The following is a 23,284-nucleotide window of genomic DNA, read 5'->3' on the forward strand; positions in this document are numbered from 1 at the left end:
TTCTGTCAGTACTCTATATCACCAATTGGGGGGTGCCACCTCAGATGGGTCTGATGGACTCTGCAAGATGTGGGAGAGAGAGCTGGGTGATGAAGTTTCTTCAGAGGCAAGGGAGGATATTTGGGAGAATGCAAGGAAGATATCAATTTGCAATAGGACCCATGCTTTACAGTTGAAGATTCTCCATAGGGTCCACTTAGCCCCAGACCGTTTGTCAAAATTTAAACCAGGGGTATCTTCAGCATGCCCCAAGTGCAAGGTCTGTACGGTTACTCTTACCCATTTTCTTTGGTCTTGTGACAGGCTTCAAACATATTGGAGCACTGTGGTGGGTGCAATGGAGAGGATTTTAGGTGTAGGGATGGAGAAGGACCCTATTTTTCTCCTTTTGGGCCTACCCATTGTATTTCCTGCAGACTCACATAAGGCAAAACGTTTCAATATTCTTACATTCTGTGCAAGAAAGAATATCTTGCTAGGTTGGATGTCAGAAAACCCCCCAGGCCTGTCGGGTTGGCGGAAGATTGTTATGGAGCATATTCCCCTGGATTTTCTCACAAATATGGGACACCACAAAACTGAGAACTTTTACAACCTTTTTTGAAATACCTGGACACAAATTTATCTGTCACACTAACAAGGGCTTTTATATAGCTGTAACGATTGTGTTTCAGGAGTCCAATATCCAGAGAGGAGGAACTGTGAATGTATGAGTGTTTTGTTTGGCTGGGCTGAGTCATTACCATTTATTTGTTTGTTGTTAGGTATTTACTTAGTTAGTTAAATAGCTAGTTTAGTTTTTTTTTAATTTTATGCTTCTCTATATATGTTTATACATTCGTATAGGAGGGTGGGTTGGGGAATTTTTATTATTATTTGGGTTTAGTTTTGTACTATTTTTGTACTGTTTTGAATTGCATTGTTTTGTATCTGTTGTAATATTTAAAAATCTATTTTTTCTTAATAAAAATATATTATATGAAAAAAGAAATGTGGGAGACCAACTATAACTCTGCCAGAATAATTAAATCTAGAGATAACAAACACATAGACATTTAAGGAGCATGGGATGTCACTCAAGTGGCAATACACAGTCTTATTGACAGCATACTCTTAGTTAGAAACTCAAGTTGCGTCAAATTTCATATTAAGATTGCAAACCATCTGTTTGAACCTCAGTTATTAACTAGACACTGGGGTGGTGTCAATGGCCAGGGGAGATTTACTTGCCCTTATATTCCTGCCTCCTTGTAATAAAGGATTATATACCATTTGTCTTACTAATTCCTTGCCATACCTGCATACTTAAAGTTAGATCAGACCATAGTCCAGAGAGCTGGATTTAGTTTACTGGTAGACCTTGGACATTGAAAACAGAGCTAAGGGCTTATCGGAACAGAGTATGTAATCTAGACAGATACTTCAACAAAAACAGCTATATTTTACAGGACCTTGTTACGCCTTGGTTCAAAACAGCCTTGGACAAAATAGCTGAATTCTAGAGGTGAAGTGAGAATGACGGACCTTGATCTCAAAGCTGTATTCAACCAAGTGAGACATCAAGGAGCCCTAGTAATGAGGAATCAATGTGGATCAGTCTGCAAACTCTCCAGTGGTTAAGAGTTATACCTAACACAGGGAAATGGTTGTGGTTGCTTCATCAATGACCTTCCCTCCATAAGGTCAGAAGTGGGGCTGTTCGCCAATGATTGCATGATGATCAGCACCATTCGTGATTGCTCAGATACTGAAGCAGCCCATGTGCAAATGCAACAAAATCCAAACAATATCTAGGTTTGGGCTGACACGTGGCAAGTAACAGTCAGGCTACACAAATGCTAGGCTATGACCATGACCAATAAGAGACAATCTAACCACTGACCCTTGAAATTCAATGGTGTTACCATCACTGAATTCCCACTATCAACATCCTGGGGATTATCATTGACCTGAAACTTAACTGGACTTGCCACATAAACACAGTGGCTACAAAAGCAGGTCAGAAGCTAGGAACACTGCAGCGAGTGACTCACCTGACTCCTCAAAGCCTATCCATCATCTACAAGGCACAACGAAGGAGAGTGATGGAAATACTCCCCATTTGCCTGGATGGGTGCAGCTCCAACAACACTCAAGAAGCTTGACACCATCCAAGTCAAAGCGGCCCGACTGACTGGCACATCCATGAGCATCCACTCCCTCTACACAGACGCTCAGTAGCAGCAGTGTGTACTATCTACAAAATGTGCTACGGAAAATCACTAAAGATCCTCAGACAGCACCTTCCAAATCCATGACCACTTCCATTTAGAAGGACTATAGTAGTAGATATATGGGAGCACCACCACCTTCAAGATCTCCTCCAAGCCACTCACCATCCTGACTTGGAAATACAGTTTAGATCACCATTCCTTCACTAACACTGGGACAAAATCTTGGAATTTCCTCCCTAATGGCATTGTGGGTCAAACCACACTGGGTGGATAGCAGTGGTTCAAGAAGGAAGCTCATCAATACCTTCTCAAGGGCAACTGGAAAGGATAAGAAATGATGACCAGCTAATGTGGCCCACATCCTATAAATGGATTTTTAAAATGTATTTACCTGTACAGGTGGATAAAGAGGATTCACTGGCATTTTTGAAGCATATACATGGGAGCCCTGTCAGTGTCCTGGCCTACTTTCATTCCTCTAAAACTACATTCCAAGAGAAAATAAACTAGCCACATTATCAGAACATTTTCCCACTTTCAAAGGTTGTGAGAAGATTTGTAGCTCAGGTGCTCGTTGCTGTGGTTCTGTTCGCCGAGCTGGAAGTTTTTGTTGCAAACGTTTCGTCCCCTGTCTAGGTGACATCCTCAGTGCTTGGGAGCCTCCTGTGAAGCGCTTCTGTGGTGTTTCCTCCGGCATTTATAGTGGCCTGTCCCTGCCGCTTCCGGTTGTCAGTTTCAGCTGTCCGCTGTAGTGGCCGGTATATTGGGTCCAGGTCGATGTGTTTGTTGATGGAGTTTGTGGATGAGTGCCATGCTTCTAGGAATTCCCTGGCTGTTCTTTGTTTCGCTTGCCCTATAATGGTAGTGTTGTCCCAGTCAAATTCATGTTGCTTGTCGTCTGCGTGTGTGGCTACTAGGGATAGCATGGGACTTTGTACACTACATTAGTTTTGATCATGCTGGGTATCAGGTCCTTCGTTTTGGTGAGTTGTTGTCTGAGAGTGGCTGTTGGTTTGTGTGCTGTTATAACTCCTAGTGGTCACAGTAGTCTGGCTGTCATTTCAGATATGTTCTTGATGTATGGTAGTGTGGCTAGTCCTTTGGGTTGCGGCATGTCCTCGTTCTGTTGTCTTTCCCTTAGGCATCTGTTGATGAAATTGCGAAGGACCCGATACCCAGCATGAGCAAAACTAATGTAGTGTACAAAATCCCATGCAAGGACTGCACAAAACACTATATAGGACAAACAGGAAGACAACTAACAATCCGCATCCACGAACATCAACTAGCCACGAAACGACACGACCAGCTATCCCTAGTAGCCACACACGCAGACGACAAGCAACATGAATTTGACTGGGACAACACTACCATTATAGGGCAAGCGAAACAAAGAACAGCCAGGGAATTCCTAGAAGCATGGCACTTATCCACAAACTCCATCAACAAACACATCGACCTGGACCCAATATACCGGCCACTACAGCGGACAGCTGAAACTGACAACCGGAAGCGGCAGGGACAGGCCACAATAAATGCCGGAGGAAACACCACAGAAGCGCTTCACAGGAGGCTCCCAAGCACTGAGGATGTCACCTAGACAGGGGACGAAACGTTTGCAACAAAAACTTCCAGCTCGGCGAACAGAACCACAGCATTTTCCCACTTTAAATACAACTGTAATTTATTAGTACTGAAATTGGAGACATATTGAGTAAATTAACTCCCTGATATGGAATTTGTCTTTTCTGCTTCAATTGTTAATTTGACATTTCCAGAATAGAAATGAAACAAATTCTCTTATTAGTTACAAACTGTTAAACTTTGCTGAGATTTCTTCTGGGAGAGGAGCACATGTAAAAGTACACAGTTTTCAATTGAATGAAGCTGGATATCCAATAACCAAAATAACCAATGCAAGAATTCTCTAGGTAAATACGTAAATGATTTATTAATAATTATGGTAGTGTGATAATGATAAAAACCAGATAACAGCATCACAGCTTTCTAATAATCCAGTTTATTTTCTATATCTTTACATCATTTTAAAATAGACAGTAATGTTAAAAATCCACCCAAAACATGCCAGGAACCATACAAGACAAAAATAATTGAAGCTTACTTAAGCTAACAATTCTCCAGTGTAACATAAACCAAAATTGGCCAACAATATTTAACAGAACAATGGAGCTTGTGTGTTAAGCAAACTGAAATTAACAAACAGAATGCCGCCCATGTAAAAAGCTTAAAATAATTCCTATCTGCACAAAACATTTAAATTCCTGTCTTTCAACCCCTTGATTAGAATTAAGTGTGATGAGAAACCTCTCTATGCAGTTAACATTCCTTAACTCACTGGAACTTGGTTAACTCGAGTAGTGTTACATGTTTGGTCAGCACAAGTAACAGACAAGTTTTAATGAAGGTCTTGAAAGCACACAAAGTGTAAATGATGCTTAAAAAGACCTAATGTTGATGCAAAGTGCTTTAGGTTGATCTAATAGTCTCAGATCATTCTCACTCAAATAAGAGATCTCCAGAATTGTGCACCAGTGGTTGGTACCATACCTCCGATTTAAGATTTGCAAAGCTTCCATGTGCAAAGGGGACGCCATACCTTTGGAGATTATGCCCTCAGCAATAACAATTTTCAAGATCAACTTACACACAAAATAAAAAAAAAGCATTTACATTGTACTAGTAGCAGAGAAATGGTCCATTTGGCTCAACAGGTCTGTGTCAGTGCTGCACAGTGTACTTTCATCAAACCTTATCAGCATATTCTTCTATTCCTCTCTCATTATCTAGTTTCTCTATAAGTGTATCTAAGGAAATTATTTCAAGCACTCCATATAGTAGTGAATTTCATACTCGAACCAACCTCCAAGTGAAAGCTTCTCCTGAATTCCTATAGGACTTTAATGACTACTTCAAATTTATGGTTGATAATATTGAAATTTTCCAACCCCCATTTACTTTCTATATTCAAACTTTTATGTTGTGTGGTTCTACTCCAAAATTAGCTTGCTCCAATCTTCTGATATTTGAACACTTCTAAATATGCAGCAAAGAACATAAGTCTTTCCACCAATACAGATGTTTCATGAAAAACTTCAGCACCACTTCTCTGCTCTGGAATGGTCGTTGACTGAACGGTTAAGCAGTTCAAGGAAGATTGATGATGGGTGGTTGCAATGATAAAGCTAGATCAGGAGGAAGATGAACTGAGAAGTTGATTCAAACTTTTTTTTTGTAAACTGTGCAATGTCATCAATTCATGCAGCAAGTCATAAACACAGCAAAAAAAATTACTGTAACGATTAATAGCAGGAGCCAAAGTGAAAGCAGCAATTTACTCAAACTGCAAGAGTTTTAATTTTTTCATACAGAATCCTGTTTGGGGACTCACCATAAAAGTACTATATTCGAAATGAAGACAATTGTAAAATGCTGAGCCTGTACTAACAAACCAAAATACAAAATACTGAATTTTTCCTGTATCTCTTACTGGGTGTAGTTTTGTATCAAACATTAATAGTTTTAAACATGGTGTTCACGTTTCCCTGATTGTGTCGTTGGCTGCAGTGTTTCTACCTTTAAGGCTGTCTCCGAGGTTAGTTTTACACCTGCCAATGGATGATTAGTCTGTGGGGCCAGTGACTTGCTGCCTGGACTGAAAGACAGCTGATCACCCTCAAGTGGCTTTTGCGATACTGGAGTGTACAGGACACACACAAATGCAAGGGGAATCGACTCAGTGGATTGGGTCAGGTTAGTTGTATCTATTGGCCTTGAGTTGTCTTAATCATTTCCTGCACAAAAGTTTAGACTGAAGCTGGATAAGCAAATCCCACTGATTAGCATGGCAACTATTCAAGGGATTGTCAGTGTATCTATCTTGCACATGAAGAACCATTTGGCGCATCTCAAATTATCCAGCCGGAGGGAACCTAGTTTCCTCCAACAGTTCCTTAAATTATTTCAAAGATATTGCCTCATTTATCATATTCATAAGTAGATCTCATGTGCTGATTAATGGAGCTGAAGAATTTTGATATTACTTCTAGGTTCTGGCAGTTTAAAACAAGAGGCCATGGCTTGCATGCTTCATCCACTGTTTACATGGACACCTCAATCAGATTCTGGCTCAGTTTCTTCAAAGCAAGGCCAAATAGCTCAATAAATTTTTAGTCGGTCTTATCTTCAGTGTTCTTAAGCAGTTTATTTAAGTCCATACAACTCGATATGAAAGATTACAATTACAAAGGGTGTTGTGAAACAAGGGCTTTTTTCATTTGAGCTGAGATGGTGAAGGGCATCCAAATAGGATACCTTCAAGGTCAGGAGTAATAAGGTATGGGGAAGCTATATCGGAGGCTGACATTGAGGCAATAAAACAAGACAGGCGGTTCGAAAAAGCTTTATACAGAGGGTGGGTGGAACTTGTTTTCCAGAAATGGCTGTTGAAAAGGTGCCCTTAGATTATTAAAGGGGATATGTAAGTTGGTGAAAAATAATTAAGAGAATGCTTAAGTACACCAGTATGGTGATGACTTACTGACTTTGACACCTGGCTAACCAAAAAATAGGACAGGATCATTAGAGCATCAACCTTCCTATGTACATTGGCACACTACCACAGTATACATTTATTTGTTTTAACTACATTTTAAGCAAGGAGGCTGTAAATTTAAAAGCATGTCTATGAGTTTGCATGTTTTGATTGAATCCCTCTATAAGACCTGAATATATACTGGGGGCAGACACTCTCACAGATGGAATCACTATTATTGAATCTACAATTCTTCATAGCTGTTAAACTTGCTCTAAAAACGTAGTAGGCATTGAAGATCTCAAAACTCTCAAAATGCAAGTTCTTCTGATATCCTTAACCAAAACCTGATTTACACAAAATTATATATTAAATATTCAAACTGAGTAAATATTTTGAAATTTAAAGTCACTGAGTTTAATATCCTGAGCCACTGTAATCAACTGAGTTTCACTAATGCAGGAAATTTACAAAAAAAACCTAAAACTTTTCAAGATTGGCCACATAGATGTTACATATTTTCAGAATGAACAATGCATACTTCCAATAATGGAATTTTCTATCGTTACAAGATTTAAAGGAAAGGAATATTCTTTTTGAAAACAAGAACAAGAAGCTACTGACCAAATGCCTGAAAGCAGCATGGATGAAATTAAGACAACATCTTTTTGCAGAAACTTCCTATTTGAAGTAAAAGAAAACTGAAAGATTTTGCTTGTCATTGCATGCGTGGAAAAACATTAAAATAATTGCAGAATTTTAATTATCTGTGTGGCTTCAGGATCTTTGGCTTGCAATGAATTCCTGCCCTTGCTTCATGAATTTTCTTGAATTTACTTCTTGTTTATCCCCCAGATACTAATATCTTTCTTGAAAAGGCAACTAGATACTCATCTCAAATATAGTGATTAACAACTCCCAACAGCCATTTGTGATAAAGCTGCTCTGCTCTAACATAAAGTGTCTTTGCATTTACACTCCATTGGTACTAATTCATTGACTTATCATCAAAATATCATGATTTACAATTTGCTGTACACACCTGCATGCGGCGATCAAAACTGTGCAATTGCTGAAATATTTTAATGAAATAAAAACCTGAAAGTCAAATGTTTGTGATTGATGTAATAGAAGTATTTAAATCAAATAATCAGTTCCACTAAAAGGTCGCAACTTGCCAACACACAAGAACTATTTATCATTTCAGAAGGCTGTGTTTCAGGAGGACTGCGAATTTGATTTGTGATCTTGAGTGCTACAACTATTCGTGCAACGATGTGCATGCAAACTCCACTTATATTAGTGCAAAATCACCATTCCTACTGCATGTGAATATTCCAAAAATTGCCATGCATTCCTTCCAATTAAGACAATTTGACATGCTGTTTGACCATGGTTGGGGTGGGTGGCAGGGTTTTACGTTTGTGCAAGCATGCTTCAAATACAGTTGCTGAAAGCTTGGAGAAAGCATGACCTATTTTCAGAGATCAATGACACAGGGATGCACTTGTTCCTTTCAAATTCAGATAGGTTTTCTGCTTCAAAATTCCTCTTTCTAACTTATCCCACAACTCTGCCATTCCTTGGGTGATAAAGTTGAATTCCTTTCTTACTCCAATCTTAACTTGCTTTTTAAATTTGTTCCACCCCACTGCCCCAATTATTCACTGTCTTGAACCTCAAAAAAAAGAATCATTCCTGAAGAATGCTGCTTTTATGAAGACTAAGAGGGAACATCTGATTAATCAGTGATGGACTTGTTTCACTTTGGTATTAAGATCAAAGAATGTAGTCAATACAAATATTACAATTTACATTACAAACAAGTTCAAGTAACTTTTCTGAGTGTCTAAACCAATGCTGCAGTTTTCCAAAACGAGAATATAGTTGGCTTAAAATGTGGGTATTATATTTTTCATACAAAAGGAAAAATGTCAACATAAACCAGTAGAGTAAAAAGGTTTCAATAAAATCAAATAAACTGACATAATTAAACTAACTAGACAGCTTCAAATACAAATTCCTGTTCATTCCCAAATTTTCTTTGAACATTGGCTGTACAAGTGGTATAAAAGACCATTGACTAAAATGTCAATACTCATTACTAAGTGAGTCTGATTGTCAATATGCAGTATAAAAATGGCACTTAAAAATGGTTTAAGTATGTCTAATCTGTAACTGATAACTGGTAACAGTAAACATGTGCACTTGCATCTTCTCATTAGTACAAATTTGTAAGCTCAAGTTAATTTTATAAGCTATGAAGAACAGGACACCACTTAGGAGAGATTCCAAGATTGTTGGGCATGTCAAAACCATCCTTGTAACATGAACTAAATCAAACCTGATATTTTGAAACACCTCTTAAGCCACACCGGTTAAACTCTTTCTATTTCCCTTCCTCAAATTTTATTCCTGAAGTAATAGTGGTGATTTATGTTTGAGAATAAGGACATCCATTTTCCTTTAGTATGTCAGCAAAGGGGCTATTCATCGGGTCCACGTAACAGTGACATTTCCAAAAAGTAGTTTGTAAAATGGGCCTCATTGGCTTAAAATTGTGAAAGATATTGCAAATCTTTCCTAGACCAGAAACTTTGGGAGACTGGTCAAGTATGAGGGACATCATAGACTCTAATCCCATCCCCACGCTTTGGCATCTAATCCAAGTGGCTATGCTGTATATAATTCCACTGGTAGGCTTTAGAGCGTGGGGATCACGCTCTAAAGACCTACACAAACATTTGATAGCAACAAGAATGTCAAGTACTTGGTGACATTACTCATATAAACAAATAATGTAGTGGCACTCCATTTGTAGTGCAAATTTAACAGCCATGTATTGATGCACAACCATGGCTGAGAGTAGAGCTCCTCTGCTTTATTACTTATGGACAGTGGAACAATTTAATAGATGTGACAGATTAGTTTGCAAAATCTTGAAAGGGTACAATTTGTGATGGCGCTGGGGGTTGGAGTGTATCTTTCTGCAGAAATGGTAAATCAGCTGATTTTGTCATGACCATTGCAGGTCCCTTCTTCTCTTGACTGCGTTGTTCATATTGAGGACATTTGGATTAAGACAACAGTCAACAGGTATAGATGAGGTCTCATTTCATTCTTATTTATAATACAAATCAGTTTGACAGTACTTAAATTTTAATGTTATGTTCCTATATTGCTTTTAAGGGAAAAAAATTTGAGAAGTTCCCAATTACTCTGTGTCAATCAATATGAAGTTACTTTTGTAAATTAGGAAGTACAGGTACACAATCCTTTATCAGAAATCCTTGGAGCCAGTTGTTTTTGGGAATTTGGAATGTTTCAGATTTCAGAATAAATGACATTTTCACAGTGAAATTTTAAAAAATCTCACCGAACAGCAGACTCATGTGTAACTAGTATGAGCGCTGAGACACAACTGACACCTGCCAGTGCTGGGCCATGTCACATCTGAGTGATGTGGGTCAAGTGGGCGTGGAGTTGGGTCACCTGTTCAACTGCCAAACAACCTTGTTGCACAGAACAAAACTTGACAGAGAAAAGCTTCGGATTTTGACTAAAGGATTGTGTACCTGTATTAACTTTTGCAATATTGAGCTTCTCACTATGGTTATATTAAACTCATTACATCATCACAAGATAATCAAGTTATCTGTTGAGATTCTGGCTTCTGGTAACAAATGGAATATGTCCACTTTGTCAAGGTGTTACTTAAACTTAACAATAAATGCATGAAATGAATGACTGCATAGATGCAGTTCTATTCCCTCCCTTCATTAAATACCAGTTAAACAGTCATTGACAAGAGAAATTGCTGTGCTACGTCCATAATTAGATCACATTTTTCATCATGGACTGGGTTTGCAGAGAACTTTTGAGAGTGGTGAAAATTTGGATGAGGAACTGCTCACGTCAGTCAATGAGAACGCCAATATTAGGTGATTAACGTGAACTAAGATAATAGAATATTGAAGGGCACTGGCACAAGTACTGATTTACGTATGAACTTATCAGTAGTGTTATTGATTTAGGTATGAATGTGTCAGTAGTATTATGGTACAAAACATTACCGAAGCCTAGTACGAACTCCGTTTCTGTGAAGAATATTCAAGAAGACCTGCCTGCACCGAGAAAGTCTCAACTGGGACTTATTTTTTATTGCACAAACTAGTTTCTGAAATTCAAGTGTTAAGATTCAAGGATGTTTGCCCAATACAAGAAAACTGAAAGATTTGTTGAGCATTGTTTCTAGTGTAAATAGTAATTAAATGTATTCCTTATAGGGAGCTTAACCTGGTTGTGGTTTGAATAGCATTGATTGGATATAATTCTGGGAGTGGAGACTTGAACTGGCATGTTACAGCCAACAAATCACCAATGCTACTTCAGTGCACAATACCACTTGACCCATATTTTAGTGACTGTCTTCAGCTCAGCCAGTGAATTTGCTCCAACATTTTTAATGTGCAAGAGTCCTGTACGACCAAGTTAATGTATTTGACCAACAAGTTGCATGTGCTGTACCACAAATTCCTCAGATAACCTTCAGGATTAGTCCTACCCAACGTAAACACTGATCATTATGATTAGACTACGTTAACAATGAAGAACTAAATTTTCCTACAAACATGTACTGATGATCAACTAATAGATGTATTTGCTCCACCACCCAAGAATATCTCAACTTGGGTTTCAAATATCGCTAGGAATGCTCACAGTTCAATATAGAAAAGGCTCAATCTGAGCTTGCATACCTGGTCACACTTAAGATTAGGTCAATTTAGAGATCGCTAAGAAATCAGATATTTTACAAAGCAACCAGTGTGCATGTTAAATTAAAACAAAAGATTTAACACTGAACTTCAGCCAGAAATCCCACTTAAGTGCTAAACTACATTCCACTTCACCACAAATCTTGTAATATAAATAAGCTACTTTGGACAAAGGACAAACACACAATGTCATACTTACAAATAAAATATTATGCACTTCAAGACAATTACATCATAGTGTTTTTTAAAAAAAAAGCTTTTCTAAAATGTCCACAGGAAACAGACAGGAATATTGCTCTTGCGATAAACTGGATGGAGATCATTTAAATGTTGCTATCAGTGAGATGCAAGAAGCTGATATGCAGATGATAAGTCAAACCCGGTTTTCATCCAGAAGATTGTTGTGGCTGGTGGTTGATACAGTGTGATTGGCTGTCCATGTCATACTCACTTCATACAAATCTTCACCTGGGGACAGAATGAATAAAAAAAGGAAAAACAAAATCAATCACAGAATCCAGCCGATAAATCATCTAATGGCTTTGTAGAAGCTTACGTTAAACTGCCCTGGTTCTTTCCTTCAATTAAGTTTCACAAATTATTTTTTATGCTAAAACGTAAATAGGATTCCCTGGATTTTGAATACCTGAGCTCATCGAATTCGAAAAACAAATCACCATGCATTATTGGTTAAGCTTGAATAATTCAGTTAATTAGCTTGTAATTATAGGTTGAACTAGACCTGGAGCAGAAATCTGAACAATTGCTATTTATTTTAAAATAAACTGGTTAGTCCCTGGAATTGATCTGAATCAAAATTAGAAAAGAATACCCAATTTTGGTCATAGAGTCAAGTTTGTGGAAGATATGGCTATTATTAAGCAACATCCTGGAACTGTCTTCTTAACAGCAGTATTTCCCTATACTACAAGGACTACAAAGTTTCAAGAAAGTAGAGCACCACCACCTTCTCCAGAGCAAGTAGGACTGGGTAATAAATGCTGACCCAATGAGAAACATCAAATTAACAAACTCAAAAACTAACAATTACATCAATTTAATAATGTAGACAAATCTGTTATACTTAAGGACTTCACAATGACTGCAAAGCCAATTCTCTCAGCAAATGCAGTCACGAGTTATGAATAAACTGACACTTATATAACATTCTATGCCCTCAGAGCAATGCAAAGACAAACAGCAATCCAAAATGCTACTTTACACATCCACCTCAGGATCATGAATCAAAATGCAAACTTTTGTCCTCTATGTGTTTTAAGTATCAAATATCCAGGGTCTACTGATCCAGTAAAGAGATCAATATCACAAAGTGGAGTACACAAAACAGGGACCTCAAGCACCAATTATTCATCACTATAAGATATAAAACACTAAAGCTCAGTATTATAAAGAATTAAATCCTAAGAGTCTAAACTTCTCACTGGTTAAGTTTAGGTTAATTGCAAATACTATTTCATGCAATATGTTAAGAAATATTTGGTTCAAGAACTGAACTGTGTGTTTTAAAAAGATCAGTAATTATAGCAATAAAATTCTCTCATTTAAGAGATTACTAACCATAAAAACTGAACTTGGCTTATAAAACATTTCCTTTTTCTAAACATTTTTGAGTCTGTTGCTTGCCCTTGTGCTTATTGGACCAATTTACATGAACTCGGTGATAGCAGGAAAGTGTGTGCGTGAAATTTGCATCTGTGTGCAGGTAAATGCAATGAAATTGCAAAAGTGACTTTGGAAACCTGATTTGATGTCAGGAGGCTTACAGAGGGTAAGCAGTATAGGAAGCAGTGCAATAGTACAAGGCTGACTTGCATCATTAGGCCAATTGCAGTCAGTGAGAAATGCCTTAGTGCAAGTTGTTTATATTTGTTGTCACCAGCACTTCTGTCAGAAGTCTTGAATAAAAATTCTGTTCGTAAGAGGGTTTCGGACAGACCCTGGAAGAGATGACAGGAGGCCAAGGTTTATCAAATTTGCTTTTTACCATGATCAGTTCCACAGTACAGTGGGGGGAAGGTGGGAAACCGGCCAGGATAGCATTGGCGTAATGGATAGATGTATCCTTTACATCATCATTGTAAATTCCTTTAATTCTTGCTCTTTCTTTTAAAGATTAACCTTACCAGGGGATGCTCCCTGAAACCCCAGAACATTTACTGACTTTGAACCCAAGTCACGTTTTCAAACAAATACGAGCAAGTTAGATTGGCAAAATCTCTTCTTCACTAAACCACATTGGCTATCATTTACAGTTTTTTTTATTTAGATGCTCATTTTTAATAAAGATTTCTAGAACTTTAAGGAATTATGTACATCTAATATGTTTGTCTGTAGTTTTACAGAATCCCATTTCTTTTTTAAAAAAAGTAAGCATCCACCTTCCCCCAGACTTCAGCTATCTCTGTAACATTGCAAAGTTTATGCCAAAGCTCATTTATCTTCCGCACTCATTTGTTAAAAAGACTGTGCTGAAGCTTATTCAAACCCAGGGATTTATTCACCTCAAGTTTGACCAGCTGGGGGTTGTGGGTAGCAACTTGGGAGAAGGTGCCTCAAACCATAAAACTGTTGAACTCAATATTCAATCCAGAAAGATATACAGTCCCCAAGCGGCGAATGAGGTGCTGTTCTTCTGCTTGCGCTGAGCTTCACTGGAACACTGCAGCAAACCTGAGACAGAGATGTTAGCCATGGAACAAGGTGGTGTGTTGAAGTGACAGGCAACTGAAAGCTCAGGATCTTTTTTGCAGACAGAACATAGGTGTTCTGCAAAGTAATTACCCTGTCTATGCTCCATTTCCCCAATGTAGAGGAGAACCATGCTGTGCGCAGTGGATACAGTAGACTAGATTGTGTGGAGTGGTAAAAGGGCAGGTGTTACACCTTCTACAGTTCCAAGGGGCTGTAGTAGAGTGTTGTGAGGAGGAGGAGGAGTGGAGCACGGTGACCCTGAGGGAATGGTCCTGGTGGAATGCTGATAAGGGGAGGGGAAAGGAAAGTGTGGTAATGACATCCCGCTGGAGGTGGCGCAAATGGGGGCTAGTGATTCTGTAGACGTGGATGTGGATGCAGGTGGGATAGTAGGTGAGGACAGTGTTACTGTGGGAGGAAAGAGAGGCGTTACAGGTGGTGTGGGAGATGGGTCAGACATAACTGAGGGCTCTGTCAACCACACTGTGCTAGGGGGTCATTGGTTGAGGAAGATGGTGGACACTTCAGAGAGGCCCTTGTTGAAGCTCGCATTATCAGAACAGATGTGATAGAGAAACTGGGAGAATGGAATAGTCTTTATAGGAAATAGGGTGCAAAGGCGGAAAGTCATGGTAACTGTGGAGTCGGTTGCTTTGTAGTGGATATTGGTGGTAAGCCTATCCCCAGAAATGGAAACAGATGTCAAGGAAGAGAAGGGAGGAGTCACAGATGGACCAGCTGAAGGCAGAGCAGGGTGGAAACCAGAAGCAAAATTACTGAACTCTTCCAATTCTGGGCAGGAGAAGGAAGCAGCACCGATATACTTGGAAAAGAGTAGTTGGTGGGGGCTGGTGTAGGACTGGAACATGGAAAGAGACAGGCACAACTGGGGTCTATGCATGCATCCATGGCTGCTCCTTTAACCTGAGGACCCTTTTAGAGCTTCCATCTTAACCCTGGTTTTGTTTTTACAGAACCAAAAAACAAGTTGTTAATATTCAGTTCCTACTGCTATATTCAATTCAAAGTGTACTATTGATACCCTTTTAACAGTTCAAGTAAGAATTGTTCCTAATTCTTAATTCAATGCCTTCGTTGAGGAGTTTGGAATGTCTTTGTACTTTTCTCTCACATGGGTACACATTGAACACCATTACCTTTAAAAGAATTGCTTCTACTTCAAAATCATTTTCAAAAACGTTTCAGACATTCCAGCCTACTCTAGCAAAACTGCTGAAGCAATGAAGGCTGGTGTTATTAAAACCTGACAATCTTGTTTGGATTTTTTTGACCTTTTCAATTCACATGATCACAAGTATTTAAAACCTCACCCAGCATTGTGTTGTGGTTTTCTTGAATATCCGTATAAGTCACAATTTAAATCCGGGTTGCTTGATCACCTTGTTGATTCGTTTAAAAACTGAGTCATAAAACACTTTTCAATAATTGTAATTCCTTCCTTGTTTGCCCAATACAAGCATCATCACTCCAACAACCTTTAGCAATTTAAAAAATCTTTCATTACCATAGTTAGGGAACTAATTACTTTTCCTGTCTCATCCTGGTAGTGGTATCCTGCATGAGGTGATGTAAATGGTGGCTAGTGATGATGTGGATGCTGGTGGGATAGTAGGGCGAGGACAAATAGTATCCCATTGCTATTGGGAGAGAGAAGAGGTGGGTGATAGGTGATGTGGGAGGTTCCAAGGACTAAGGAAAACCCCAAGATGTTCTACACTTATGTGAGGAACAAGAAGATGGCCAGAGTGCTGGTACAGCCGATCAGGGATAGTAGAGGGAACAGTGGACAGTCAGAGGAGGTAGGGGATGTCCTTAATTAATACTTTGTTTCAGTATTCACTAGTGAGAGGAACCTTCTTGTTTGTGAGGATAGTGTGAAACAAGCTGATAAGCTTGAACAGGTGGATGTTGAGGAGGAGAATGTGTTGGAAATTTTGAAAAAACATGAGGGTAGATAAATCTCCAGGGTCAGACAGGATATACCCAAAGTTACTATGGGAAGTGAGGGAGGAGATTGCTGCATCTTTGGCGATGATCTTTGCGTCCTCACTGTCCACTGTAGTACCACCAGATGATTGGAGTGTGGCAAATGTTATTCTCTTGTTCAAGAAATGGAATAGGGACAACCCTTGGAGTTATAGATTAGTCAGTCTTACGTCAGTGGTGGGCAAATTATTGGAGAGGATTCAGAGAAGGGATTTATAAGTATTTGGAAAATCATAGCTTGATTAGAGATAGTTAGCATGGCTTTGAGGGGACAAGTCATGCCTCACCAATCTTGTTGAATTCTTTGAGGATGCAACAAAACATGATGAAGTTAGAGCAGTGGATGTGGTGTACATGGATCTTAGCAAGGCGTTTGATGAAGTTTCCCATGGTTGGCTCATTTAGAAAGTAAGGCAGCATGGGATACAGGGAAAATTGGCTGTCTGGATATAGAATTGGCTGGCACATAGAAGACGGGTGGTAGCAGATGGAAAGTACTCAGCCTGGAGGCTCAGTCACCAGTGGTGTTCTGCAGCGATCTGTTCTGGGACCTCTGCCCTTTGTGATTTTTATAAATGATTTGGATGAGGAAGTGGAAGGGTGGGTGATTAAGTTTGCCAATGACACAAAAGTTGGTGGACTAATGGATAGTGTGGCGGGCTGTTGTACGTTGCAACAGGACATTGACAGGATGCAGAACTGAGCTGAGAAATGGCAGATGGAAAAGTGTGAAGTGATTCATTTTGGAAGGCCAAATTTGAATGTAGAATACAGGATTCTTGGCAGTGCAGAGGAACAAAGGGATCTTGGAGTCCACATCCATGGATCCCTTAAATTTGACACCCAATTTGACAGAGTCTTTAAGGATGCATGTTAGCTTTCATCAGCAGGATGATTGAATTTAAAACCCATGAAGCTATATAAAGCCCTTGTTAGACCACTCTTGAATATTGTGTTCATTTCTGATTGCTTCATTATACGAAGGATGTGGAAGCGCTAGACAGGGTGCAGAGATTTATTAGGATGTTGCCTGAACTGGAGGGCATGTCTTATCAAGAAAGATTGATGAAGCCAGGGCCTTTCTCATTGGAGCAAAGAAGGATGAGACGTGACTTGACAGGAGCGTACAAGGTGATGAGAGGCACAGGAAGCGTAGATAGCTAAAGACTTTTTCCCAGGGTGGAAATAGCGATCAAGAGGGGGCATAATTTTAAAGTGCTTGGAGGAAGGTTTTGGGGAAATGTCACAGGCCGGTTCTTTACACAGAGAAAGGTGGATGCGTAGAATGCACTGCCAGCAGTGGTAGTAGAGGCAGATACATTAGGGACATTTAAGCGACTCTTGGATAGGCTCATGGATGATAGTAAAATGTAGGGTATGTTGGTTAGATTGATCTTAGAGTAGGATAAAAGATTGGCACAACACCGAGGGCCAAAGGGCCTGTACTGTGCTGTTCTATGTTCTTATCTCTCAGTTTGAAATTACCCAAGTATGCTGGTCAATTGTAATTACAATCTGGAATTCATTACCTGAAAAGGAGCAGGGGTATACTCTAACAAGGCCTTTTAAAACTAATTGGACAGGCACCTGAAGAAAAGAAAATACCTGACTAAGGGGAAAATTCTCTCGCAAAAAGCCAGCACAGATACAACAGGCCAAAGAGCTTCTTCCCATTCTGTAACTATTTTATGATTTATCTATTAATTTTGTAAAGTGAACCTTATTTCTAACCTATTCATTTTTATATCTTCATTTGGTTAAGCCTCAATCCTGGAGAATATGCATAGATGGTAGAATACCTAGTTTCAATAAAAAAGGGGTAATCTTTGAATCATTACTTAAAATTCCTGCTTCCTTTCCCTCCCTGTCGTGTCTCTGTTCCCATTGCATCAGGTTTAAGGAGATTTGCAACAGAGCATTACCAATGTTCTGAAGAAGCAAAAAGAAAACTAAATAAAACTGGCATCAGAAGCAAAATCAGAATGAAAATTGCTGCAGAAAGAGAAACTGCCTTTAATCAAAATCTTACTTAAATTTTGGATGAAAGAGGAATTTGCAAATTTATGTCACCTACAACATATATATGGTTAATATGATTACTATATCAGGAACATTTGGTACAATTAATATAATACATACATACCCACCCTTCTCAAGAGTAGCACCCCCTTGTGTTAAACACAGTCTATTCATTACTCAAATGATTTTTCTACAGTATTGCTACTGTATCAGAGATGACTCATTAGCAAACTGCTTGCTCCAGAAAGGTATCAGGGGATATGGAGCAAAAGTAGGTAATTGGAGTTGAGGTGCAGATCAGTCAAGATCTAATTAAATGACAGACACTCGCAAGAGATTAAAAGGCTTACTCCAGGTGCTATATTCCACCCATACTTCTATCTTTATAATGAGCATGACTTCAATTCGCCTAACGATATTCTTGAACAAAAGGCTAGGTTAATGAAGTAAGTTGGGAACAAGCAACTGAGAAACATGCCTTACAGTTTTCAGATATTTTTAGTCTAGCAGACTGGAAGAATGACGTTCATTTTACATTCATTACATTAACAATGAATGACACCCTGAATTGAGCCTCTCTCGACAATTCCCCACAATCATTCTTCCCTGCATTTTCCTTTTTTCTCCCCACCACAGAGCACTGAATGTTTAAAAACAAGCAATATTCCTCTTTACACCATCAATTTTACTTCCTTTTAATGCATCAGTACAATCAGATGCACTATTATCAATGCTTTCACCAATTTTCATCACATTCCCTATATTGTAAAAGCTGACTACAACTGCAAAGTTTGACTTTAAAATTAATAACCTTTGAATTTTCTATAAAATGCACAATGGATTCATTTCCAGTGGAAGGCTCTGTTTTTGCATGATATCAAAACAAAACTGTTATCCTCTGAAAGTGAGGTTTTGTGAGACTATGAAGATCTCGAAAATTGCCAGGGTTGGAGGTGGAGGTGACCTTATAGAGGTTTATAAAATCATGAGGAGCAGGAATAGGGTGAATGGACAGTGTCTTTTCCCTGGAGTGGGGGAGTCCATAACTAGAGGGCATAGGTTTAGGGTGAGGGGGGAAAGACTTATAAAGGGACCTGAGGTGCAACTTTTACGCGCAGAGAATGGTATGTGTATGGAATAGGCTGCCACAGGAAGGGGAGGAGGTTGGTATAATTGCAACATTTAAAAGACATCTGGATGTGTATATGAATAGGAAGGTTTTAGGGGGATATGGGCCAAGTGCTGGCAAACTGACTGGATTAATTTTGGATATCTGGTTAGCATGGACGAGTTGCACCAAAGGGTCCATTTTCATGCTGTACATCTCTATGACTCTAAAACTTTGCTCTTTAGGTGTCTGTAGAAAGGCATTGCAGAGAGCTAATCCAGTGTAGGAAATACCACTTCCTAGAAAGGATGATTTCCCTGTAATACAGAAATTATAAATAATAGGGAATGTGGGCAAGACATTCACACAAGCTATGGAGTCCAATATAAACGGTTAGAGCTATGCTTTTGCACCACACTGTCTGAATGATTGGGTGGGATAAAGGCTTACCAAATATTTACTGAGATCACCACTCCCCTGACATATAGTAACAGCCCAAGATAAGTTTCCTTAATCAGATTCTGCTTTTCTATTGCAGACACAGTACTTCTAAAATAAGTCTAGTGTCTTGCAGTCATCATCCTTCATTTCAAAACTTTCCAACTATTTGCTCATGCTGTATCAATATGTACTTCCTGACATGTCTTCACAACTCTAAAATATGTTATTTATTTTCACTTTTTCAGAAAGACAAAATATCAGCTAGGTTTTTTTTGTCTCTATTTTGTTAATTATATGCTTCTAAAAAAAGTAGTCTCCTAACCAAATATGAGAAACAAAGTGAGAGTATGCCAGCTTAGTCCCAACAAGTACACTCCCAACTGCTGCTGTTCATGAAAATGGGCAAGTTTTACTGGACCAACGTTATGGCTGTATTCTATCATGCACTCAAGTTTTAGTTGTTGTACTCGTTTGGTACGTAGGAACATATTTTTGCATTTATACATTGATTTCATATTTCTGAAAAAATTGCTCAAATAATTTTATTCTGATTCTCCTGCTTGCTGACGTTTGGTTTAACTTATAAAATTGAAAAATATGATGGGGTTTTCCAGTTAGTTTTCACAGCAATTTTGGAATTCATCTATTTACCAGAGAATAAAGACACATTTTAGCTCATAAGAGTTTTTGTCTGATTATGGAGTGTTCGACTGTCAACATGAATTAATGTCATGGAAAATAGCCTAAACTGGAATAACTATTTGTATTGGTGGCAAAATGTCACTTGAGACTGGCATTACAACTAACCCCAACATATTTTGTTTGCTAGAGAAGAAATTATTTTCCACTCATGAATGCTGAAATAAAAATGTTATTTATAAACTTTCATGAAATCATGCAAGAGGAAACATAAATGCCCCACCAGAAATAGTCAGAAAGCTTACAGCAGCTGGTGTTTGAGTGGTCATTGACTATGAAATTAGCAGCTAATAACAAATATAATTAGCATGTTGGAAGTTGGAGTTAATAGCTTCAATATGCAAATTAAAAAGTACATAAGGCAGCTTTTCGCCATGTTATTCATCTAACTGCTATAATCCATTAAATATTATCACAAACAGCATCATATCACAGACATGCTGCTTCCCCACATTGAAATCTGAAAGTCATGAAAGAAGTTATTGTAGAAATAATCAGTGGAATTACTTTATTAATTGCACCTCAAATATGGTTCATTAGGCACTAATTTATTCCCCATTAACATTCCAAAGACTGAAAAACATTTCTCTGTTTAATTTCCAAGAGATAAGTGCTGTTTAGAACTATCTGAAAGTATTTCAATAAATATTATGCCACATCAGTATATTTCCCATTTAATATATAAAATAGAAATGATCGGGGCAGACAACGTCACTGCTGTCAGTCCAAAGTTAAAAAGATGTCACAACATGCTGTACCTCTGTGTACCTCATCATTACATTCACCAAAGTCTCTCATCCTGGCTAAATGAAAGGTTAGTCTTAATGGGTGCAATAAGGAATACAGACCTATAGTCAAATTTTGAATTAATGCAGTTCTTTTGTTTTTATTCAAAGTGGTTGGACAGTCCTGCTTGACCATGAATGCTTCCCAGCTGGCTTTGAAAGCATTGATTATGTGGACCTCTTTTGGTCCCATTAGCGTTGATTAATAAAAGCTTTGCTGTACTATAAAACATCAGTGGCACAGATTTAGTGAAATCAGAAAGATTTCATGAGTACCTGCTGTATTTTACATCAAACACTGTTGCATCTTCGTCATCGTCATCATCTTCATTGAGTGGTGTCATTTCCACCTTTTCTGCTGGAGTTGTAATGATATCATACTTTCTCGTTTTCTTGATTTTTCTTCCAGACCTAAGGGCAAAAGCATTTATTTATTACAAGAAAGACATGATGGTTAATACAGTTTCCACTGCAACTGATGAGAGGACCACTTAACATTGAAGTCTGATAAAGTACTGGCAATTGAATATTAAGCCAGCAGAAATCCTCCATGAAAACAGCTGCTTGACCGTTGTTTACAAAGCAGCAGTACATGATAATGGAAGTGACACTAAACAACACATCTGCTTAGCACTGAGCCTCAGCCATGTAGTAAATCGCAATGTTCATTGTGACACCACTTAGGAATAAATTTGGCTATAGATAAATTACTTTTTGTTTGGTAATGATCTCTTCAAATAAAAGCCTGAGAAACACAAGAGGATGTAAACAGAAATGGGCAAAGAAAAATACAAATTGCTTGACCGACTTAGTAACACACCCCGTGAAAGCCAAAGGCAATTTATATTACTAATCTCCTGACAGACCAAAGGCTATAAAACTGCACAGAAACACTCAAAAGTAGCATGAAATGTCTCTTAGACTTCCAAAAAGTATTTGAATATTTGCATTTTAAATGTTTAAGGATCCTCCCACAGAACAAAACAAGTACTATACTGCTGCAATAATACTGGATTAACAGTTTCCTTTAACTTTCAATCCCATGTTAGGGGCAACATTTTTTCTGAAGGAGCTACTGGACTTCGAGAGGGGGAGACCGAGAGGGGGAGACCGAGAGGGGGAGACCGAGAGGGGGAGACCGAGAGGGGGAGACCGAGAGGGGGAGACCGAGAGGGGGAGACCAGAATTCTCCTGATCCCTAGTTTGAATTGAAGCTCATTAAAAAATATATAAACGTCAAAGTTAATTTGTTCATGGAACGAGGGCGTCACTTGCTGGGCCAGCATTTATGGCCTATCCCCCAATTGCCAGAGGGCAGTTAAGAGTCAACCACATTTCTGCGGGTCTGTAGTCACATGTAGGCTAGACCAGGTAAGGTTGGCAGTTTCCTTCCCTAAAGGGAGTTAGTGAATGAGATTTCCAACAAACGGCAATAACTTCATGTTCTTCATTAGAAATTAGACTTATCACTGAACTGGGTCCCCAGAACATTACCTGGGTCTTTGGACTAACAGTCCAGCAATAACAGTACCATGCTGTCACCTCCCCATATCATTCATTTCTGATGAAGGGCCTTTGCCCAAAATGTTGATTTTCCTGCTCCTCGGATGCTGCCTGACCTGCTGCGCTTTTCCAGTACCACTCTAATCTGGACTCTGATCTCCAGCATCCGCAGTCCTCACTTTCACCTCCCCGTACCTGCCTCAACACTGAGTTAAAACAAGTGATGTACACGTATTCTACTTGTATAAAGCATTGAGATTTGGATTAGGTTCCTGAAGTTGACATCACCAATAAGAACACTTGAGTTTCTTAAATCCTTCAACGTAAAAATTCCAATTCTTGGAATTATCTTGACTACATTAGTTCCTATCCCACTGTGATCTCTCTTACATCTTTTCTTAAATGCTCTGATGATATAGGTGTTGAACTGGAACACACTATGATTTCAATTTCCACTCTTCACTCAACTT

The 23,284-nt window shown here is 38.7% G+C and overlaps 1 protein-coding gene across 1 annotated transcript in view; it reads right to left on the reverse strand.

Moving 5' to 3' along the window:
* Window positions 1-4,213: 4,213 nt before the first annotated feature.
* Window positions 4,214-23,284, reverse strand: part of fam174b (family with sequence similarity 174 member B) — a 44,015-nt gene continuing 24,944 nt past the window's right edge. The window contains exons 2-3 of the mRNA XM_043677227.2: window positions 21,588-21,722; window positions 4,214-12,008 (exon numbers count right to left, since the gene is read on the reverse strand). Coding sequence (XP_043533162.1) covers window positions 12,005-12,008; window positions 21,588-21,722 — 139 coding nt within the window. The 3' untranslated portion in view covers window positions 4,214-12,004. The remainder of the gene's footprint in view (window positions 12,009-21,587; window positions 21,723-23,284) is intronic.

The sequence above is a fragment of the Chiloscyllium plagiosum genome, unplaced genomic scaffold (genome assembly GCF_037043375.1).
Source record: "Chiloscyllium plagiosum isolate Xiang-an unplaced genomic scaffold, Cpla_swu_hap1 HiC_scaffold_39, whole genome shotgun sequence".
Taxonomy (NCBI): Eukaryota; Metazoa; Chordata; class Chondrichthyes; order Orectolobiformes; family Hemiscylliidae; genus Chiloscyllium; species Chiloscyllium plagiosum.